Source organism: Pituophis catenifer, unplaced genomic scaffold, assembly GCF_029215685.1.
Source record: "Pituophis catenifer annectens isolate HBS135680 unplaced genomic scaffold, rPitCat1.0.hap2 SCAF_2, whole genome shotgun sequence".
Taxonomy (NCBI): Eukaryota; Metazoa; Chordata; class Lepidosauria; order Squamata; family Colubridae; genus Pituophis; species Pituophis catenifer.
The window spans coordinates 24,690,209-24,712,511 of record NW_027256882.1 but is presented as its reverse complement, the minus strand read 5'-3'; the positions used below and the strand labels follow the sequence as shown (position 1 = coordinate 24,712,511).

The window sequence follows — 22,303 nt, the reverse complement described above, 5'->3', positions numbered from 1 at the left end:
GGCAGTGAACAGCCAGAATAAAACAGAACATACAAAATTTAAAAACAGTTTAAAAAATAATTAAATATTTTTGGCCACAATTTAAAACAACCCAATTAAAATCAATTCAATTTAACCGAAACAGTGGGATCAAGCCAGCCTGGCTAGGTGAAATAAATAAGTTTTCAGGGCCCGACAAAAAGTCCGGAGGTCTGGTATTGTGCGTATCTCTGGGGGGAGGTTGTTTCAGAGGGTGGGCGCTGCCACAGAGTAGGCTCTCCCCCTGGGGGTCGCCAGCTGACATTGTCTGGCGGACGGCACCCTGAGGAGGCCCTCTCTGTGCGAGCGTACTGGCCAGTGGGAGGCTATTGGTGGCAGAAGGCAGTCTCGTAGATACCCCGGCCCTTAGCCATGGAGCGCTTTAAAGGTGGTCACCAACACCTTGAAGCGCACCCGGAAGACCATCGGGAGCCAGTGCAGCTCGCGCAGGAGAGGTGTCACATGGGAGCGCCCCGTCGCTCCCATAATCCCCCGTGTGGCTGCATTCTGAACCAGCTGGAGCCTCCGGGTGCACCCCAGGGGGAGCCCCATGTAGAGAGCATTGCAGTAGTCCAGGTGGGAGGTGACGAGTGCTTGAGTGACCGTGCGTAGGGAGTCCCGATCCAGAAAGGGGCGCAACTGGTGTATCAGACGAAGTTGACATTGAAAGTGTCCTATTTCACTAGGAAACTGAAGAGGTCACTTCACACGTGTTGAAGTGATCACACCTGTTGAACCTCTACCTGTTCCATAGACCTAGCAGATACAGGGCCCAACATTGCAAGGAAGGGGGGAGGATTTGCTTTGTTAACCCTTCCTTACCCCTCTGGGAGCCTCTCTCCCGACCCGCTTCTACTGATCATCAGAGGGCACTGGGGAATGGAGACCCATTGTTGCAACTCCTTGCTGGGATGAGAAAGCAGCCTCGCTTATTCCGAAGGTAGAAGGTGCTTCTCGAATTACGACCCCTTTGCTCCCAATTGTGGTTGTAAATTGAGGATCATCTATAGAAGAGAGTACAGATAGTTATGACCTCTACTTACGACCACAACTGAGCCCAACATTTCTGTTGCTAAGTGCAACATGTCTTAAGCGAGTTTTGCCCCCCCACGTTACGACTTTTCTTGCCACACTTGCTAAGCGAATCGTAGCATTTGTTAAACTAGTAACATCGTCGCTAAGTGAATCTGGCTTCCCCATTGACTTTGTTAGTCAGAAGGTCGCAAAAGCGGATAACGTCACCCTGGGACACCGCAACCGTCATAAATACAAACCCAGTTGACTTTTGATCATGTGATCACGGGGATGCCGCAACAGTTGTTAAGCGTGAAAACAAACCGGTCTCAAGTCACTTTTTTTTCAGTGCCCTTGCAACTGCCAAACGAACGTCACTGAATGAACTGCTGCAAGTCGAGGACTACCTATCCTGCTGCATCCCTGCGAACGGTGAGTACACGCTGCAAAGTCCCCGGTTCCTTTTGTTGTTGTTAGTTGTAAAGTCGTGTCTGACCCATCGCGACCCCATGGACAACGGTCCTCCAGGCCTTCCTGTCCTCTACCATCCTCTGGAGTCCATTTAAGCTCACTATGACTGCTTCAGTGACTCCATCCAGCCACCTCATTCTCAGTCGTCCCCTTCTTCTTTTGCCCTCAATCTTTCCCAGCATTAGGCTCTTCCTTCTCATTAGGTGGCCAAAGTATTTGAGTTTCATCTTCAGTATCTGGTCCAGGGGTGAAATCTAAAATTTGTTACTACCGGTTCTGTGGGCGTGGCTTGGTGGGGGGGTAATGTGACTGGGTGGGCATGGCCAATTTTTTTTTAACTTTTAAAACCATTTTTTCTACAACCTCTTCAGAGAAGAGGTTGTAAAAAAAATGCTTTCAAAAGGCTCTGACAATCCAAACTGAGTTGCCTGATCGGCAGATACTTTTTTTCTTTTAAATGCCTCTGACGATCAGGCAACTCAGCTTGGATCGTCAGAGGCATTTAAAAGAAAAAAAAGGGTTTTTTTCTTTTAAAAGCCTTTGATGATCCCAGCTGAGCCGCGCGATCATCAGAGCCTTTTTTTTTTACGTTTAAAACCATTTTTTCGGCCGAAGTGGTTGTAGAAAAAATGCTTTTAAAAGTAAAAAAAAAGCCTCTGATGATTGTGCGGCTCAACTGGGCATGGTGGGGGGGGGAGCAGGGATTTTTGCTACCGGTTCTCCAAACCAACGCCTCCATCGCTACCGGATCGGGCGATCCGGTCCGAACCAGGAGCATTTCACCCGATCTGGCCTTCTAAAGAGCATTCAGGGTTGATCTCCTCTAGGACTGACCGGTTTGATGGCTTGCAGTCCAAGGGAACTGGCAGGAGTCTTCTCCAGCAACATAGTTCAAAGGCCTCCATTCTTTGGCGCTTAGCCTTTCTTATGGTCCAACTTTCACAGCCATACATTGCAACTGGGAAAACCATAGCCTTGACCTATACCAGGGTGGATAAAAATCAATGATTTTTTTTAAAAAAATCAAAAAAATCGGATTTTTTTGATTTAAATCGGATTCTTTTATTTAAATCAGATTTTTTTGATTTTTATCGAATTTATTTTAATAAAAAACTTTTGGGGTAAAAATCTATCGTAAGATAGTTTTCTATTTAAGATACATCAATAATTTAGTTTATTCAGCATGAAATGGAGCTTAGTTATGTAGCAGGAGGCTGTATATTCTGCAACACTGGGACTATCGGTGAGTCAACAGTGGGTCAAAGGAGGAGCAGAGATGACAGTTGCTCTTTAAAAATTATGATTTAAATCGAGTTGATTTAAACCAAGCCTTTTTACTAGTGATTTAAATCATGATTTAAATCGACTCGATTTAAATCAAATCCACCCTGACCTATACGCCCTTTTGTTGGCAGGGGGATGTCTCTGCTTTTTAGAATGCTGTCTATACCTCGCGGCAAGTTTGAACGGCGCGATCCTAATTCGGTGTCGAGCCGGCCTCCTCTCCACCCGAGTCCCCGAGGTTCCGGATCTGCAGCGAAGAAAACTCGCCTTTTGCTTTGCAAGCAAAGCCGGGCTCTTTGCAGCAGGCGGTCGCGCGCGCGCAGGGGGAATGGAATGGAGGGGCATTGTCAGCCGCGAGCCACTTTCGCTCGCGCGGGATCCTGGGAAATGCAGTCCGCGAAGGGCCCCCGAAAGACAGCCCGCCTGAGGAGCCCGAACTACAACTCCCAGGGTTCCCTCCTGAGTGGGGGGGGTGGGGGTAAGCCAAAGAAGCGTCCGACCGGCCTCAAGTTTTCAATGTTAAGACGTTCCGCCCCGAAAGGAATGGCGAGGGCCGGGCCGAGCGTCTGCCTGGAGGGACGCCCTTTCCCCTCGCTTTCCCTCCCCGCTTCTCCTCGCCCCGCCGTCCCTCGCGTCCGCCTTTCTTGAAAGGGAAAGGCCTCCTTCCCGGCCTGCTGGAAAACCACGCCCGGAGGTGAAGAGCGAAAAGAGGGACTCTGCACATGCTCAGAGGCCGTTTTTTCCCCACTCACCCACCCACCCACCTCGCCCGAATCGCGGCCGCCTCTCTTTTCTCCCACCCCCACCCCCCACCCCCACCCCACAGTCTTTTTGCGCGTGATATTGCGGGGAAGGAAGTGCGCTTTGCACATGCTCGGAAGGGATCTCGTCTTTGCTCTTTCTTGCATCGCCCTCCGTTGCTGGGACGGCCTTTTAATTCTTCTTCTCCCCGTTTCGGTCTCCATTATCGACTTGGGAGGAAGAAAGACCGGGCGTTTGGTGTTTGGGCACAGCAGGAGGAGAGGCGGGAGTACTTTCTGCCCATCTTTGCAAGACGCTTTTTTTTTTCCTTCTCCCAACATTGGAGGTGGGGGGGAAAAAAAATCCTATATAGCTTAATCTTTTCATGCTCGTTTTCTTTTCTTTCCTTTTTTTCCCCTCCCCTTCTGATAACTGGGCGAGGAACTGGGCTGCCCGCTCTTTAAAGGGAGAATAGCACTCTGCGTATGCTCAGAGGCGCTCTTTTTGCCCCCCCCTCTCGGAATGGCAAGCCGAAGTGCCACATATCGGCCTTTGCTGATGGTGTGGTTAACTTGATGGAAAAGCCCAGATGAGCACCATTCTTCCTTTTTTTTAAAGAGATATATTATATTATATTATATTATATTATATTATATTATATTATATTATATTATATTATATTATATTATATTATATTATATTATATTAATTATATTAATTATATTATATTTATTATATATTATATTTATTATAATTATATTTATTATATTATATTAATATATTATATTATATTATATTGTTATGTTATGTTATGTTATGTTATGTTATGTTATGTTATGTTATGTTATACTATGTTATACTATATTATACCATACCATACCATACCATACCATACCATACCATACCATACCATACCATACCATACTATACTATACTATACTATACTATACTATACTATTTTTTAAAAAATTTGATTTATATGCCGCCCTTCTCCGGAGACTCAGGGCAGCTTACAATGCGTTAAGCAATAGCCTTCATACTTTTGTATATTTATACAAAGTCAGTTTATTGCCCCCACAATCTGGGTCCTCAATTTACCTACCTTAGAAAGGATGGAAGGCTGAGTCAACCTTGAGCCTGGCAAGATTCCGAACTTACTAATTGCAGACAGCTGGAGTTAAATTACAATGCATTAGTCTGCTGAGCTATGTTATATTATATTATACTATACTATTATATTTATTGTATTATATATTTATTATATTTGTATTTGAACATATTACATTTAGAATATCATATGACATTATATTACATATTATATATTCTATTTTTAGAATATATTATATTATATTACTACGTTGTATTATGTGTTATGTTGCAAATATTCTGTCAGTCACTTCATTTGTCATAGTAGGACAATTGCTTTACCACGTTCTTCTCTTTTTTTTTCCTTTCCCTTTTTATATTCATCCCTTCAAACATCTCTCCTGACTGCTTTTTTCTCTTCTCTCCCTTCCTTTCTTTTCCAGTCGCCTCGTTTTTTGCGGAAGATCGAAACAGTTTTACCATGAATGTTGGAATCGACAAGACTGTGGAGGACAAAATGCAAGTAAGAATTTGGGAAGAAGAAAAAGGGGTCCTGATCAGTGGAGGGAAGATCCCTGATCCCTTAAGACAAAAGAGTGTATCTCTCTCTCTCTCTCTCTTTTTTTTTTTTTTTTCTGTAGAAATTAACTGTTAACTTGTGATGTGACAGTGGATCTGGGGCAAAGATGACCGGCTTTGCTTGCAGATGATTAGAGATTCAGACACTAAATTTTCCATCTAAATTAGGGCACCAGATCTGGGCTGCAGAGACATAAGGGAGCTCTAGGTGGCAGCTGTCTCTGTCTCTTTGCTGCCCTCTAATGGCAGTCTGAGATATTGTAGACAAGATCCCTGAGGCATTAAAAGATCACAGAAATTGTCAGTATGATTTATGCAGGACAGAAGACGAATTGATGAAAAACAAGAGGTGTGTGTTGATGCACTCTCTACATCTGTTGTCTGCTTCTTAAACTGTGTTTCTCAACTTTGGTAACTTTAAGACATGTGGACTTCAACTTCCAGAATTCTCCAGCCAGCCAGAATTCTGGGAGTTGAAATCCACGCATCTTAAAATTGCAAGATTGGGAAATACTGTGTTTTAAAGAATCTGTGCCTTTTTTTTTAAACTTCCCCAGCTCAGAAAATTCACATCTTGGTGAAGAAGTGCGTGACAAGGTTCTTGGATGAAAACTTCAGCAGTGTGAGGCTACTGTCACACCAAAATGTCTCTAGAATGGGCCTTGCCAACAAATAGTGTTTTTCTTTGCGCTGCTCATTTTAAATGGCAAGTAATACCAGGCATGCCTCCCTCCCTCCCACCCAGCTTTAAAGCCCAGTGCAGCTTTTTACATCCCAAATTCTTCTCTGCCCCCAATCCTGGGGTGAGCAAAAGGCTAAATTGTGGTAGGATAATCTTCTAATCTTTTGTATCCACTCATTTTGGAAAAGAGGCACATAACAGCAGTGCCTGAAGACAATCTTTGATCCCAGTGAGATGTCACTTTAATGGGAAAACTGGCCACTTAGGCCAGAGATCTTGAAGAATTGCTGAAAATTGGGATTGATTGGGTGATCACATGCTCAAATGCATGTGATGCACCAGGGTCTGGTGGCTCAGCAGACTGATAGCATTGTGATTAACACCAGCTGTCTCCAATTACTGTAAGTTCGAATCTCACCAGGCTCAAGGTTGACTCAGCCTTCCATCCTTTCTAAGGTAGATAAATTGAGGACCCAGTTTGTGGGGGCAATAAGCTGACTTTGTATAAATATACAAAAGTATGAAGGCTATTGCTTAACGCATTGTAAGCTGCCCTGAGTCTCCGGAGAAAGGCGGCATATAAATCAAATTTAAAAAAAATGAGTTTTACTGAACAAATCACAATGGCTTGAGTGCACAAAGCCATAAACCATGGTTTATGTGGCCTAATGGCTGGATTTGCAGCTTACATGAAGCCAGTTCCAAACATACCAACCACATTTTAAGTGTCCACAATGCCAGCAAGAGTTGTGTGTACTATTTGGTTTTATTAGCTGAACAGAAGTGTGTATGTTATTTATTAGATCAGTCAAATTAGAAATGTCTGTTGGGAAAACAAAATTCAAAGGGGCATCCTTCACTCAATACAAGAAACTTGAAAAGGGGAAAGAACCGTAGAATAAACCATAGATAGAAGTGTTAGAAGAAGAAAAATAAAAGAACCACTGCTTGGAGCTAAATGCAAAACCTACAACGCAAAGCTTACAAAAACTGGAATATTTTTTGCAATCCTTCTGGGATTTATTTCTTCTTTCTTTAGGACAGTCTTGTAAACCTTAAGAAAGAAAGACAGAAGGAGGGACGTGATAGTCAGGAGGTGAAAGACAGCGAGAAAAAGATAACAGAAGATAACAAAAATGAGGAGTCCACATCGACCAAGGATGATTTACAGGTAGGAATCACATTCCCATTTCCTTTCTGCACACACACACACCCTAATTCTGCACTGTTGTGTGATCCACTTTAGGAAGTGATGAGTGCAAAAGTTCCAGAGATAACATTCAGAAGAGTTCTCTTAGGGGCCTCTGGACAGAATGGGATGATTTGGTACGGGCAACACGCTGTGGCCAACTCACCACAGGACAATTTTAACAATTCAATTTTAAGTGTTTAGAAATAATTTAAAAATTATTTGAATTTTTGTTGCTCCCATTTGATTCTGTCCCGAACTTTAATGATTCTGTTCCACCATTTCTTTGATATTAGTGTAACCCTTGTCCCACAGCAAGTTGTCTCCAGCGAATTGGCCATGCTGAGTTACCCTAAACCTGCTTCTGGAGGCTTCAGCTGCATTTTTCAAATTCCTTGGCACATGCCAGAGTGATGGAACAGCTCCATGGATGAAGCTGGAAAAGCATGATACAAAACTAAGTAAAGATGTGTGGTGTTGAAGCTCCCTTCCCTTGCAGAAAAATAATTACTGGGTGCTTTTTTTTTCCCATTTACTCTACAGCAGGGGTGTTAAACTCAAGGCTTGCAGGCCAGATCTGGCCAGTGGGGTGCTTAGATCTGGCGCAGGGGGGAGCCCTGAAAACAGTGACCGACCGTCCGGTGTTGCCTCTGCCAGCAAAAACGGAGCCCAGGAGGACTGCAAGCAGCCCCTTGGCTCTGTTTTCAGCCACTGCAGCCTCCTGCAGCCCTCTGCCAGCAAAAACAGAGCCCAGGGAGCCCGCTTTCGCTGGCAGAGGGCTGAAGGAGGTCATAGCGGCCAAAAATGGGGCCTGGGGGGCACACATGGCCCCCCAGGCTCCATTTTCACTGGCAGAGGGCTAGCAAAACAAACTAAAAGGAAAACAAAACAAAAGGAGAAATATTTGCCGCTTTGCATTTGAGCATCCAAGAAGGGACAGGAAAGGAGAAAGGGAAAGAGGAAAGAAAAAGAAGGAAAGATGGGAAGAGAGCAAGGAAGGAAAAAGAAGGAAAGAGGAGAACAAAGGAGAATGAAGAGGGAAGGAAAAAGAAGAAAAGGAAGGAGCCCCCCAGCCACCATAGGTGCCCCTGATGCCAGTGATGTCGAAATGGCGATGCCCCCCCCTCCAGGCCACGCCCCCCCAGGTCAAACACAACCCTAATGCGGCCCTCAATGAAATAGAGTTTGACACCCCTGCTCTATACTGATTTTCTCTCTGCTATTCTAGCAAAATGCTTTGTCCTTTTACTGACTAAACGTAACAATGCTGAGAATCTTGCTAGTCTGGTCAATTGAATGAAAATGCCCTAAATTCATAGGGTACAAATAAGCAATCAAATCATACTAGGAAACAATATAAATCATAAGTGTACAAGCAACAAAATTACAGTCATGCAGTCATAAGTGGGAGGAGATGGGTGATAGGAACTAAGAGAAGACTAATACTAATAGTAATGCAACCTTAGTGAATAGTTTGACAGTGTTTAGGAAATTATTTGTTTAGCAGAGCGATGGTGTTTGAGGGAAAAACTGTTCTTGTGTCTAGTTGTTATGATTTGCGGTGCTCTATAGCGTCGTTTTGAGGGTAGGAGTTGAAACAGTTTATGTCCAGGATGCGAGGGGTCTGTAGATACTTTCACAGCCCTCTTTTTGACTCATGCAGTATACAGGTCCTCAATGGAAGGCATGTTGGTAGCAATTGTTTTTTCTGCAGTTTTAATTATCCTCTGAAGTCTGTGTCCGTGTCGTTGGGTTGCGGAACCAAACCAGACAGTTACAGAGGTGCAGATGACAGACTCAATAATTTCAAAGTTGACAATTTTAAGATGTCTTAAAGACTTAAACTCCCAGAATTGCCCAGTGCTGGTTTCTTAGTCTTGCAGGGCTGACATTATTTCATAAACAGCACCTTGCAAGAAATCTGGGAACAAGCCTTTTGAATTTTTCCAAGAGACACGCCACCTTAATGAACTCACTACCAATGAAGAGGGAAATGTCTAGTTTCATGAAAAGAAGGATTAGGGATGACATGATAGCAGTGTTCCAGTATGTGAGGGGCTGCCCCAAAGAAGAGTCCTTTCCAAAGTGCCTGAAGGCAGGACAAGAAACAAAGGATGGAAAATAATCAAGGAGAGAACCGATGTAGAATTGTGGAGAAATTTCCTGACAGTGAGAACAATTAACCAGTGGAATGACATGCCTCAGGAAGTTGTGGGTGCCCCATCGCTGAAGGCTTTTAAGAAGAGACTGGACAGCCACTTGTCTGAAATGATACAGGATCTCCTGCTTGTGCCGGTGGTTGGACTAGAAGACCTCAAAGGTCCCTCCCAACCCTGTTATTCTATTCAATTCCTTTTAAAGTTTCCAAGTCAGATGTCAAACACTAAATACCATATTTTTGAGACTATAAGATGCGCCTGACTATAAGATGCACCTAAATTTAGAAGAGGAAATCAACAAAAAAAGGTTTTTGGCCTCTGCGTGCCCCATTTTCGGGCCTTTTTTTGGGCCTTTTCCAGCCTTTTTGGGCCCATTTTCAAGGCTTTTTTCTGCTTGTTTTCTAGTCTTTTTTGGGCCCGTTTTCAAGGATTTTGTGGCCCATTTATGAGGCCTTTTTCAGACTGTTTTTTCTGAAAAAAATTGACCCAAAAAAAAGCCTTGAAAACAGGCCGAAAAAAATCCTCAAAAACTGGCTGAAAAAAGCCTCAAAAAATCGGCCAAAAAAAAGCCCCGATAATAGGCCGAAAAAAAGCCTGAAAATGGGGCGTGTGGAGGCAAAAAAAAAAAAGGCCGGCAGGTGGGCGGGGCTTCGGCAATATTCGGTCTATAAGATGCACAGACATTTTCACCCCCTTTTGGGAGACAAAAAAGTGCATCTTATAGTCCGAAAAATACAGTAGTTGGTTGAGGAAAGTTGAAGAAATCAAAAGTAGACTTGATTCCAGGATGGGATCCTTGGTGCTCACTTGGGTGGAATCTAGAACCCAGCCTTGTTTCTAGAGGAATATCCCAAACTTATTTCTAGCAAGTTCATCAAGATGGTCTCTTGGAGCTGTTCGCAATGCTTCTTCCCCAGCTTTCATTCCACCTGGGCTGTAATTTGGGAGAGAAGCTTCTAACACACTTCCCCCCCAATGTGCTCACAATCTCACACACTTCCTCCACAATTGCTAAAATATTTACTTACTTCTATTATTAAATTATACGCCGGCCATCTCACCACCCAAAGCGATTCTGGGCTTTCAATGCCGGAATTCTATGATGGAACCAGTACATTACAGGCCTGTTGTTTTGTTGAAATCTTGCCGTCTCAAAATATCCATGCTTGTTCTGATTGGAGATAGCTTTTCAGATGTTAACAGTCTCTTTCCCCCTATTTCGTCCATTTGTTTTCTTATAAGGAGCTGCAGGGGATTAAAATGGATCAGGGTGAGAGCGCTAAGGCCTTGGTGACGGAAAAAGAGGAGGACACAAACCACAAGGAGGTATTTTAGAATAATTTCTCCCTAGGTTGGCAGGCAGATTTTATGTTCATTTCAAACTGCAATTGTATTAATTGGAGCAAAATAGAGGCTATTTTTTTATTTACTTATGTTCTGCCTGTCATTCAGGAACTTGAGTGCATAATACTCCTGTGAGGTGGGTTGGGCTAAGCAAGAGGGACTAGACAGTGAGTTTTGGTACTTGAGAGAGAAACAGGACCTGGATTTGTAGACTCCATGTCCGGCCCCTTCTTTACAGCCCCACCCTGGCTCTGGAATTGAGAGGAAGGTACCGGCTCCGATGATTCTCCCCAGGGAGCTTCTAGCATCCTAGAAAAGAGACTCTAGCATCAGGTTTTCTTAAAATGTCACATTTGCATCTCCCCTTTCTCATAAAACATGATATTCTTAGATTTCCTTCTTCCCTCCTTCCCCCCTTCCATTTCCCCTTTCCTTTCTTCTCTCTTTCCCTTCCCTTTTCCTTTCTTTCTTCCCCTCCCTCCCTTTCCCTTTTTTTTTTTTTTATTTGATTTATATGCCGCCCTTCTCCGGAGACTCAGGGCGGCTTACAGTGCGTTAAGCAATAGCCTTCATACTTTTGTATATTTTATACAAAGTCAGCTTATTGCCCCCACAAACTGGGTCCTCAGTTTACCTACCTTAGAAAGGATGGAAGGCTGAGTCAACCTTGAGCCTGGCGAGATTCGAACTTACTTTTAATTGCAGACAGCTGGTGTTAAATTACAGTGCCTTTGTCTGCAGAGCTATCCAGGCTCATTTCCTTTCTTCCTTTTCTATCTTCCTCCCCTCCCCTCCCCTCCCCTTTCCTTTTCCCTTGCTTTTCCCCTTTCTTCTTTCTTTCTTTCTTCCCCCCTCTCCCTCCCTCCCTTTCCCATTTCTTTTCTTCCTTCTACCATCTTCCCTCCTTCCTTCCTTCCTTCCCTCTTTCCTTCCTTCCTTTCCTTTTCCTTTCTTCCTTCCTTTCTTCTCTTCTCCTCCCTCCCTCCTTCCCTCCCTCCCTTCCATTCCCCTTCTCCTTCCCTTTCTTCTTTCTCTCTTCTACCTTTCCCCCCTCCCTCCTTCTCTCCTTCTCTGCCTCCCTCCCCTGTTCCATTCCTACTAAAAGCAAGTAGAGTAGAAGTTGAATCAGGAAGTCTGAAAGAGCTCTTCTTGAAGCCGTGGGTGGCCCAGTGGTTAGAGTGCAGTACTGCAGGCTTACTTCTGCTGACTGCTGGCTGCCTACAATTTGGCAGTTTGAATCTCACCAGGGCTCAAGGTTGACTCAGCCTCCCATCCTTCCGAGGTGGGTAAAATGAGAACCCAGATTGTTGGGGGCAGTAGGCTGATTCTGTAAACCGCTTAGAGAAGGCTGTAAAAGCACCGTAAAGGGGTATGTAAAGCGTAAGTGCTATTGAAACCAAGATGCTCTAATCTGTTCAAGGTTTTTATTTCTTTGCCTAGCTCAAATTCTTCCTTTCCTGAAATCCATTGATTTCTTTGGGGTGTAAAATGTTTTCCTGGATGTCTTTAAGCAGAAACCGATAGCTTTTTTCATTTGGGGGATGGAAAACCGGAAACACAGAAAGTCCTCATGGGTTTCTATTAATACAGTTTTATTTAATGGAAGGTGCAGCCTGATTCAGACATGATTGATCTGAGTCAAGTGAAAGAAGATGAGGAAGAAGAGGAAGAGGACAAGGAAGAGAACAGCAGTGAGGAGATAGTGGTATGTCTTTATGGTATTGAAGCTGCCTGTCCATCTTGTGCATCTGATCTCAACATGATTCAGATTTTTTTTAAAAAAAAAAAAATAAAACCCTCTGATTTCTGGAATTTTACCTTGAATTCAGATCAAACTAGATGTTTTCTTCAATGTTGTAATATTTTTGTGCAGGCTTATATGAAATTTTATTGCTACTGGTTTTGTTCAAACTTTAAAGCAAAAAAAAGGCATAAAGGAAATTAACTTTAATTTACCGTATTTTTCGGAGTATAAGACGCACCAGAGTATAAAACGCACCTACCTTTTTTGGTGAGGAAAACAAGAAAAAGAAATCTGCCTCTGCCTCCCAGAAAGTTTGCCTCTGTAGCAAACAGCAAACAGCCTGCTTTACTTTCATTTTCGTTTTCAGCATAGCTTGATGAGTACAAGGAGAAAAAAAATCTGCTCCAGCAATTTACCTCTTTGCAGCAAGCAGCAGAGCCCTGCGCAAAACAGCTGAGAGCAAATCAGCTGAGAGTCGGGAGGCAGATCCAATCAACTTGTGCTAATTAGGCTGTGCTGAAGCTGAAAGGAGCTGTTTTTTCTTGCTGTTTGCTTGCAAGGAGGTAACTGCTGCGAGGCAGAGGCCAAAGGGTGGGGGCCAGTGGGTGGGCGGGGCTACATTTGGTTTATAAGATGCACCTAAATTTTCACCCCCTTTTAGTGGGGGAAAAGGTGCATCTTATACTCCAAAAAATACGGTACATTAAAACTCAAAAGTAAAGAAATTGCTACTGCTGCGATATCCTGTACCAGTGAAATAATTCCATGGCCATTTAGTTTTGCTGGACTTCCTAAGTAGATTTTTCTGTCTGTATAATTATGTTTCTCTTTTCCCCTAGGAGTCTGGAAGTATTGAGAGCAGGTAAGAATTGGAGTTTTTTAAAATTGCCTTTGTTCACGGCATCTCTGCCGGGGTTTCCTGTCAGGTGCAAAAGATCAGGGCCATAAGTTAAATTGCAGTTCAGAAATACTGCTCAAATCTATACACAAAAATCTACCCAACTAACGTTCAAATCTGAATCTGCACCAGGTAAAAGTCAACAGAATTTAAGGAAGGGGGCCTGGACTTGGACCACTTACGGCAACATAATGATTCTAAGCTAATGACACATTTTACTCCCCCCCCCCACGCCAGTTTTGCCTGCCCTTCTACAGTTTCACCCAAGGCTCAAAAATAAATCTCCCCCTACTGTAGGAACTCAGACCTGTACTTGGGATCTCGCAGTGATGAGTTAAATGTTCGGGTTCATAAGATGTATTTATTGCAAGTAGAAAAAGCACTAGTAATCAAAATCAGCCGTTGGCAGGATCAGCAGTCCAGTTCTCATGGCCCATGGTTTAGATGTTGTCTTTTTCTCCTGCCCTTTCAAGTTTCTTCTCACTCCTTCTGTTGTGGCTCCGGTAACTGTTGTGTCATCGTCAGGAGAGGACTCCGAGAGTGAAGGGGAGGAGTTGGCAAGGCCTCCCTCTCCAGGACCCTCCTCTCTGGCAATGCCTTCGGTATCCGCTGAAGAGCAAGAGATAGGGCCAGGGCCAAGCACGTCCACGCAACCACAGATGGACAGTGATGAGGGTAATGAGTCTTGGCTGGACCCACGCCAGCGTCGCAGAGATAAGCGCGCGCAACAGAAGAAAGGGCGTGCCCGAGATTAGGCTGAGTCACTGGACCACACCCCACAGGATATAAAAGGGAGCGTGGTGGCCAGTCAAACCTTGTGACGAACAAAGCTGAAAGCTTCCACGCCATTCTGCATTGCCGGACTTTTGGCTATAGACTTTGCTGGAGTATCTCTGGACTTGATTAGTTCCGTAATTATTGAGCTGCTTTCCTTTGATGTATCAGAAGTGGGGAGAAGTTATCTCTCCTCTTTGTAAATAATAAACTCTTGGCAGGCAGCCACTAGGTTGTTGCCAAGTTCTGTTATCATAAGGAAAAGGATTTTGCCGGCTGGTTTGGTCTTTAACCCCTGAACGTCTGTTGGTATGTGTGCGTGGGGTTGGGGTTGGGGACAGAACACCTTCCTTGCAATAGAAGAGAATCTCTGTAGTTCAGGGTTCAACTGTGGAGTCCTTGGTGCTCTCTTGAGTTTGGATGTATGCTTGCAGACGTTTTATTATCTGACTAGGTAACACCACCAGTGTGAAGGAGTGTGGGGTTTTGCTCCCTCTTTTCTATACAGTGGTTTGACCTTCCAGGGTTGATGGGGGCTTCAGTAGACTGGGGAGCATCACTGTGTGGGGAAGTGTGCGTTTTGCTGCCTGTTTATATGTAGTAGTTTTCCTTGCCAGTTTTGGATGGGGTGTCGTTTCCTTCTTGGCAGAGGAAGGAAGGAAGAAACTAAAGATAACTCCTCAACTTACAACCATTCATTTAGTGACCGTTTGCAGTTGCAACAGCAGTGAAATAAGTGACTTTTTTTTTCACGTTTATGGCTGTTGCAGCAGCATCCCCCGTGATCGCATGTTCAAAATTCGAACTCTTGGCAACTGACTCCTATTTAGGACGGTTGCAATGTGCCAAGATCACGTGATCCCCTTTTGCGACCTTCTAATAAGCAACGTCAACAGGGAAGCCAGACTCATTTTAACAACCGGGTTACTAACTTAACAACTGCAGTGTTTCACTTAACAACTGTGGCAAGAAAGAAAGAAGTCCTAAAATGGGGAGGAAACTCACTCAACAACTGTCTTGCTTAGCAACAGAAATTTTGGGCTCAATTGCGGTCGTACATGTACGCCCCTACCCAAAATGGCAGGGCATGCTATTGTGTATAAAAGGCAGCAAGCCCCACCTTCCCTCACACTGAGGCTGTTACCGAGTTGGGTAATGAAACGTCAAGCTCAAGAGAGCAGCAAGAAGTCTTTATGAACTCAAATCATTTAAATTTGCACTTTGTGATCATGTCTTTGTTCCGGAGTCGATCGTGTTAATTCCTTTTCTCCTTTTCTCTCGTCGGGTTCCTCAGAGAAGATGACGAGCCGCTGGCTGGGAGATTAGAGGAGATTAAGCAGAGATACGGCAATTTGTGTCAAAACAGCACCGTTTTTCAAGAAATGATCCTGCGGCTCAAAGGTCAGCCTCCTTTTGTTCAGAGTTTGTGGGGGCATCATACGGTCCCAGGAGGCTCTGGTGATGCTTTGGCTTCCAGTGGGCTCTTAGTCTCTCCCTTGGCCCAGTCAGGTTTTCTATTCTGTTCTGTTCTGTTTTGCTTTGCTTTTTTCCTGCCTTTCAGTTAGTCTTGAATCTTGACAACTATCTGCCCAAGTCCCTGCAGTGTTCTTGGCAACATTTTTGGCGACGTTTTGCCCCGGCCAATAGAATAGGACTGGGACTGGGACTGGGACTGGACTGGACTGGACTGGACTGGACTGGACTGGACTAGAAGACTAGACTAGACTAGAGACTAGAGACTAGACTAGACTAGACTAGACTAGACTAGACTAGACTAGACTAGACTAGACTAGAGACTAGAGACTAGAGACTATAGACTAGACTAGACTAGAGACTAGACTAGACTAGACTAGACTAGACTAGACTAGACTAGACTAGACTAGACTAGAGACTAGACGACTAGACTAGACTAGACTAGACTAGACTAGACTAGACTAGACTAGACTAGACTAGACTAGACTAGACTAGACTAGACTAGACTAGACTAGACTTGAATTGAATTGAATTGAATTGAATTGAATTGAATTGAATTGAATTGAATTTTTATTGGCCAAGTGTGATTGGACACACAAGGAATTTGTCTTTGGTGCATACACTCTCAGTGTACATAAAAGAAAAGATACGTTCATCAAGAATCACAAGGTACAACACTTAATGATAGTCTTACGTTACAAATAAGCAATCAGGAAACAATATCAATATAAATTTTAAGGATACCAGCAACAAGGTTACAGTCATGCAGTCATAAGTGGGAGGAGATGGGTGGTGGGAATGATAAGAAGATTAATAGTAATAGAAATGCAGACTTAGTGAATAGTTTGACAGTGTTGAGGAAATTATTTGTTTAGTAGAGTGATGGCATTCGGGAAAAAACTGTTCTTGTGTCTAGTTGTTCTGGTGTGCTCTATAGCGTCGTTTTGAGGTAGGAGTTGAAACAGTTTATGTTCAGGATGTGAGGGGTCTGTAAATATTTTCACAGCCCTCTTTTTGACTCATGCAGTATACAAGTCCTCAATGGAAGGCAGGTTGGTAGCAAGTGTTTTGAGCAATTGAGAGGGAGGAACTGGCCCAAAGTCACTCAAACCAGCTAAGGCGAGACTAGAACTCACAATCTGCTGATTTCTAGCCCTGTGCCTTTAACAAAAAAATCAAATTGGCTCTCTTCTGCCACACCTAATTCAGTGTTTCTCAACCTTGGCAGTTCTAAGAGGTGAGGACTTCAATTCCCAGAATTCCCCAGCCAGCCACATTTCTTTAACTGGTGTCTCCCCGTTTCCTTGACTTGGTCGGGAACTTTTTGACTTCTTCCTTGTTTTTCTGCAGCTGGATGGAGGAACCAAAATAAGGAACAGGATTGTTTGCCCGGGAGCTCGGAGCGACTGCAACTGAACAGGATGATGTGGGGCGGAGACGAAGTCAGCTTTACCCCCAGCATCGGGGGCCAGTTGGAAGCCCTGGACAGCCCCTCGAGGACGGTGGATTGTCTTCTGGAAGCCAGAGCTCCAATTTCGATCCCGTTCGGCGGGGGCTTCTTTGACTTCAGTGAGTTTGCGGTGCAGCAGAGTTTCCTCCAGAGGAAAGGCCAGGAGCTCTCCAAAACGTTTGGGTCGGGCCTGAGCTCCAGCATGGTGGAGTTTCAGTCTCAGGAGAAGCCACTGCCGGCGCACAAACTCTACAAGTGCAACGAGTGCGGGAAGAGCTTTGGCAAACTCGCCACCCTCAACACGCACGGCAGGACCCACACGGGGGAGAAGCCCTTCAAGTGCTTGCACTGCGACAAGGGCTTCGGCCAGAGCTCCCACCTGCAGCTGCACGAGCAGACCCACACGGCGGAGAAGCCCTACAAGTGCAACGAGTGCGGGAAGAGCTTTGGCAAACGCTCCACCCTCAACACACACGGCAGGACCCACACGGGGGAGAAGCCCTTCAAGTGCTCGCACTGCGACAAGCGCTTCAGCCAGAGCTCCCACCTGCAGCTGCACGAACGGACCCACACAGGGGAGAAACCCTACAAGTGCCTGCTGTGCGAGAAGAGCTACAATCAGCGCTCCAGCCTCATCATCCACGAGCGAAGCCACACGGGCGAGAAGCCCTACTCCTGCCTGGAGTGCGGGAAGAGCTTCAGCCAAAAGGCCACCCTGGTCCTCCACGAGAAGAGCCACCGGGGGGAGAAGCCCTACAAGTGCCTGGAGTGCGGCAAGGGCTTCAGCCTGAGCGCCGACCTCATCCGCCACCAGAGCATCCACACGGGGGAGAAGCCCTACACCTGCTCCGAGTGCGGGAAGAGCTTCAGCCAAAACTCCCATCTCATGGCCCACATCCGGACTCACACGGGCGAGAAACCCCACAAGTGCCTGGAGTGCGGCAAGGGCTTCAACTGGAGCTCGGAGCTCATCGCCCACGAAAGGACCCACACCGGCGAGAAGCCCTACCAGTGCCTCTACTGCGCCAAGAGCTTCAGTGTCCGCTCCAGCCTCAGCAAACATGAGCGGACCCATACCGGAGAGAAGCCCTTTGTCTGCCCCCAGTGTGGGAAGGGCTTCATCCAGCGCTCCAGCCTGGTGGCGCACGAGCGCTCCCACACCGGCGAGCGGCCTTACCTGTGCCTGGGCTGTGGCAAAGGCTTCCGGGAGAGCTCGCAGCTCATCGCCCACGAGCGGACCCACACCGGTGAGAAGCCCTACGTCTGTCCGGAGTGCGGCAGCTGCTTCAAAGCCAAGGCCGCCCTCCTCCGGCACCAGCGCGGTCACTTGGACCTGAACTCCTTCATCTGTGCCGACTGCGGGAAGATTTTCTCTTCGGCCGCGGAGTCCCCGGAGAAGTGTCCCGAGTGCGTGAACCTGAGCCTGATGTCGGATCTGTCGCGGGCGTCGGAAGAGGCCGATCTGGAAATGGCCGAAGGAGCGGGACAAAACGACGGCGCTAAGATATGAATGGGTGAGGCCAGCTGGGCCTTGGGTGTTCTGCTTTTTTGCCGGTCATAAAGTCGTCTTCCTCTTCAGATGGAGCGGAAAGGGACTGTGCTGCAGCCGGCGGAGGACCAGTTTTGTCGACGGGCCGTGACTGAGGGCAGCTGAATGCCTTCCCCGCAGATGTGATGGCCATCGCAGTTTTGGTTCCTGTTGCCAAACCAGGCCCATTTCAGACCCTTTGGAGGGGAACTGGAAATGCAGAGCGGACCAGAATCAAATGGACACGAAAATGAAAGAGAATGGCTGAACTTTTAGTATCGTCCTTTGCTACCCAGGGCCTAAAATGCAGTTCCTGATCAACTGGAAATTTGGGTCTATAGCAGAGGAACCATGGGACACGTCTTTGAGGCTCTTGTTTTTGATCCACGGGCCCCCTTGCTGCCTATCCGAAGAGACTTCGGTTTCACAAAAGGTTTTTTTTAATGAATTGTGCTCAACTTTTCAATGGATTTGAGCTGTAAAGAACTTTACCTCACTAAATCCTAATGGATGCACGTGAAACACTTGGAACCGGGCTTGAGTCAGCCTGCCTGAGCGTAGAGCTGTTGTTTGCCTTGTGTCAAAAAATAGTGGCACAGCAGCAAAAATTACAGGAGGGGACATTAATGGAGGAAAACTGGTTTGGTCACATTGGACCTTGAGCAATTAATTCGATTCCTGTCTCTTTTCACATTTGCTTTAGATTATAAGGTCAGCTGACTAGGCTTTTTTTTATTATTTAATTGATAGCTAGATAGAAGTACGAGCTTTTTCACTCCCTTTGGATGAAATGAGGGTGATTTGGTAGGACATCCCAATTAACGTGGGAACATCCAGTTGCAAGATGGCTGGAATGAGAGGCAGCTATCCAGACAGGCACCCTGTAAAGGGAGATTGCAGGAAAACACACGTCCGAACACAAATCTTTTTCAAGAAAGCCGTTCTAGGTACATCAAGGTGTGGCTCTGTTGCCAGAGAGGGAAAAAATGAAATTTTAACAGTTTTGCACTTAACTCCCTGGAAGTGGAAAGCTAGTAGCTCAGGGGGCTAGTACAAGGCTACCTCTTGTACTATTTGCAGTAAATAAACCTATTTAGGCAGCATTTTTCCTCATATTTGTCCTACAGCAGTGTATCTCAACTTTGACAACTTTAAGATGGGTGGACTTTAAGTCCCAGAATTTCTCAGCTACCCTAACCCTAACCCAGAGGTGAAATGTAAAATTTGTTACTACCGGTTCTGTGGGCGTGGCTTGGTAGGTGGAGTAATGTGACTGGGTGGGTGTGGCCAACTTTTTTTTTTCTTAGCTTTTCAAAGCATTTTTTTTAATGCTTTGAAAAGCCTCTCTGCCGATCAGGCAACTCAGCGGTGATCGTCAGAGACTTTTCAAAGCATTTTTTTCCACCTCTTCAGCCAAGAGGTTGCAGAAAAAAATGCTTTGAAAAGCCTCTGACGATCCCAGCTGAGCCACGTGATCATCAGAGGCTTTTTTTTTTTTACTTTTAAAAGCATTTTTTCTACAACCTCTTCTGACGAAAAAATGCTTTGAAAAGTAAAAAAAAAAAAAAAAAAGCCTCTGATGATCGTGCGACTCAGCTGGGCATGGTGGAGGGGCGCAGGGATTTTTGCTACTGGTTCTCCGAACCACCCACTGCCATCACTACCGGATTAGACGATCCGATCCGAACCGGGAGCATTTCACCCCTGCCCTAACCCTAGTCCACCCATCTTAAAAGTTGCCAAAGTTTTAAAAAAACCCACTGTCCTACAGTAATGTAAGCCATCCATTAACCACTTCGCACTTCATACCTAAACCTGACCTGTAACCTTTTCTCTCCTCTCTCTCTCTCCCTTTCCCTCTCTCTCTCCATCTCTCCCTCCCTCCCTCTCCCTCCCCCTCTCGCTCACTCACTCTCTCTCTCCCTCCCTCTCCCCCTCTCTTCTCCCTGTCCCTCTCCTTCACTAAACTAAACTAAACTAAACTAAAAGTTCACTTCAGATAGATAGATTGTACATAGATAAACAGTAAACAACTTCAGGGGATCCATATCTTTTCCTCTCAAATGGTTCTGGGTAAAGCTTTGATAATTGCCACCTTGCTCTGCAAAAGAAAAGGGGGGGGGTGCTTTATAAGACATCAGCTTTGCGTTGGCCACCCCTGGTTGAATCCAGTTGTAAACCAGTTTAAGTGTCCTGAAGTTCTGTAGAAGAGGGGGGGAAAATGTCTCCACAAAAGAATTTTTCCTCACATGAGGCAAAACTCCTCATGAATTTCGTGAGGAATTTTGCTTCAAGAAGGCAACTGGGATTCCTTGTGAAGTGAAATCATAAAAAAAAAAAATGACGTCTGTAGGACAGAGGTTCCTTTAGATCAGAAATCTCCAAAATTTAAGACTCAGTTCCCAGAATTCCCCAAATCCATGCTTATTTCCTTCCAAGAAATTCACTGCACAGACCAATCTTTTGCATTTTTATTCACCGTGTTGACGCACACAGAGGTGTGCGTGTGTGGTTCTGTCACATAAGTTATACCTTGCCAAATTGTTTCACTTGGCAACTTAAGCCATATATAACTGTCCAAGTGTCCATCCCCAACCTTGGTTTGTCCAGATTGTGGCTTACGGCTTCCTATCGTTAGAGTTAGGGTGAATGTGAATAGAATTGAGTTGAAAACAACTGAGAGTATCCAGGCTGGGTTAATATAGCACTGGCAATAGCACTTAGACTTATATACTGCTTTACAGCCCTCTCTAAGCGGTTTATAGACTCAGCATATTGCCCCCCCCCAACCATCTGGGTCCTCATTTTACCGACCTCAGAAGGATGGAAGACTTGAGTCAACCTTGAGCAGGTAAGACTCGGAACTGCTGGCAGTGGGCAGAGTTAGTTTGCTTTGTAGGTTTCTAAACACACTGCCACGACGACTCTAATAGAGAAAGTCAGTGATGGCTTTTCACCACTCATACATAAAGTGCATCTGAAAATGTGAGGTCCCTGGTGCTCTTGGTGGTTTTCTTGCAGACTTTTTGTCACCCAACTAGGTAACACCATCAGTGCTGGAAGGATGTGGGGTTTACCCTTCTAGCACAGATGAGGTTACCCAGTAGGGTGATGTAAGATCTGCAAGAAAGCAGCCAAGCTCAGAGAGCACCAAGGATTCTCTTCTGTCAGTACATCTGAAAATAACCGTGGTTAAAAAAAAATTTTTTTAATGTCTGCAAGAGCTGATGTTTTGCAAGGCTGTTACATCTCATGAAATTTCCGTACTCTTGCGGGACATAAGATTTTAGACTGCCATAGACGATTACTTGATGTTTTGTGAGATTGGGGATCCTTTCTTTTTCTTTTTTTTTAAATAATTATTTTGTAAGCACTCTTGTGGAATCTGGAAAGATTGCTGACCCCTGATGTCAAATATCACCCTGTATGTGATGCTTGTATAGGCTCCTATGATCTGATGCTGTCTTCAGCAGTAGAAAATTATTTTTTCTCTCTGTTTTCTTTTTACAAAATCTAATATAGGTACAAGCAATGCCTTCCTCCCGGGCTTCTTCCATTAGTTTGGGTACTTTAAAAAAGGGCACGTTATCATAAGGACTTTACCATGCTTTCAGAAATTGTGAAATTTACACTGAATATTTAAACCCTGGGGGACTGGCACTCTGCCCCACATCCGTTGTGTTCTCATATGAGGGCAGTGCTTCTCAACCTTGGCAATTTGAAGGTGAGTGGGCTTCAACTCCCATAATTCCCCAACCAGCCACGGGGAATTCTGGGAGTTGAAGTCCACCCACTTTAAAAGTTGCCAAGGTTGAAAAATACCGTATTGGGGTTTATGTAAAGCCACCTTTTTGACTATAAGCAAGACC

The 22,303-nt window shown here is 45.1% G+C and overlaps 1 protein-coding gene across 2 annotated transcripts; it reads left to right on the top strand.

Moving 5' to 3' along the window:
* The first annotated feature begins 3,819 nt into the window (after positions 1 to 3,819).
* On the top strand, positions 3,820 to 18,665 carry LOC139311842 (zinc finger protein ZFP2-like). 2 transcript variants are annotated; one of them, XM_070936364.1, is made up of 8 exons: positions 3,820 to 3,874; positions 5,058 to 5,137; positions 6,915 to 7,046; positions 10,466 to 10,549; positions 12,174 to 12,272; positions 13,151 to 13,173; positions 15,278 to 15,384; positions 16,807 to 18,665. In XM_070936364.1, exons 2-8 carry the CDS (start codon positions 5,096 to 5,098, stop codon positions 18,414 to 18,416), a joined length of 2,097 nt encoding a protein of 698 aa, XP_070792465.1. In that variant the 5' UTR covers positions 3,820 to 3,874; positions 5,058 to 5,095; the 3' UTR covers positions 18,417 to 18,665. The 2 variants fall into 2 exon arrangements, with proteins under 2 accessions (XP_070792465.1, XP_070792466.1); XM_070936365.1 differs by lacking the exons at positions 3,820 to 3,874; positions 5,058 to 5,137 and adding an exon at positions 7,380 to 7,525 and having other exon boundaries at positions 6,983 to 7,046.
* Positions 18,666 to 22,303: the final 3,638 nt, after the last annotated feature.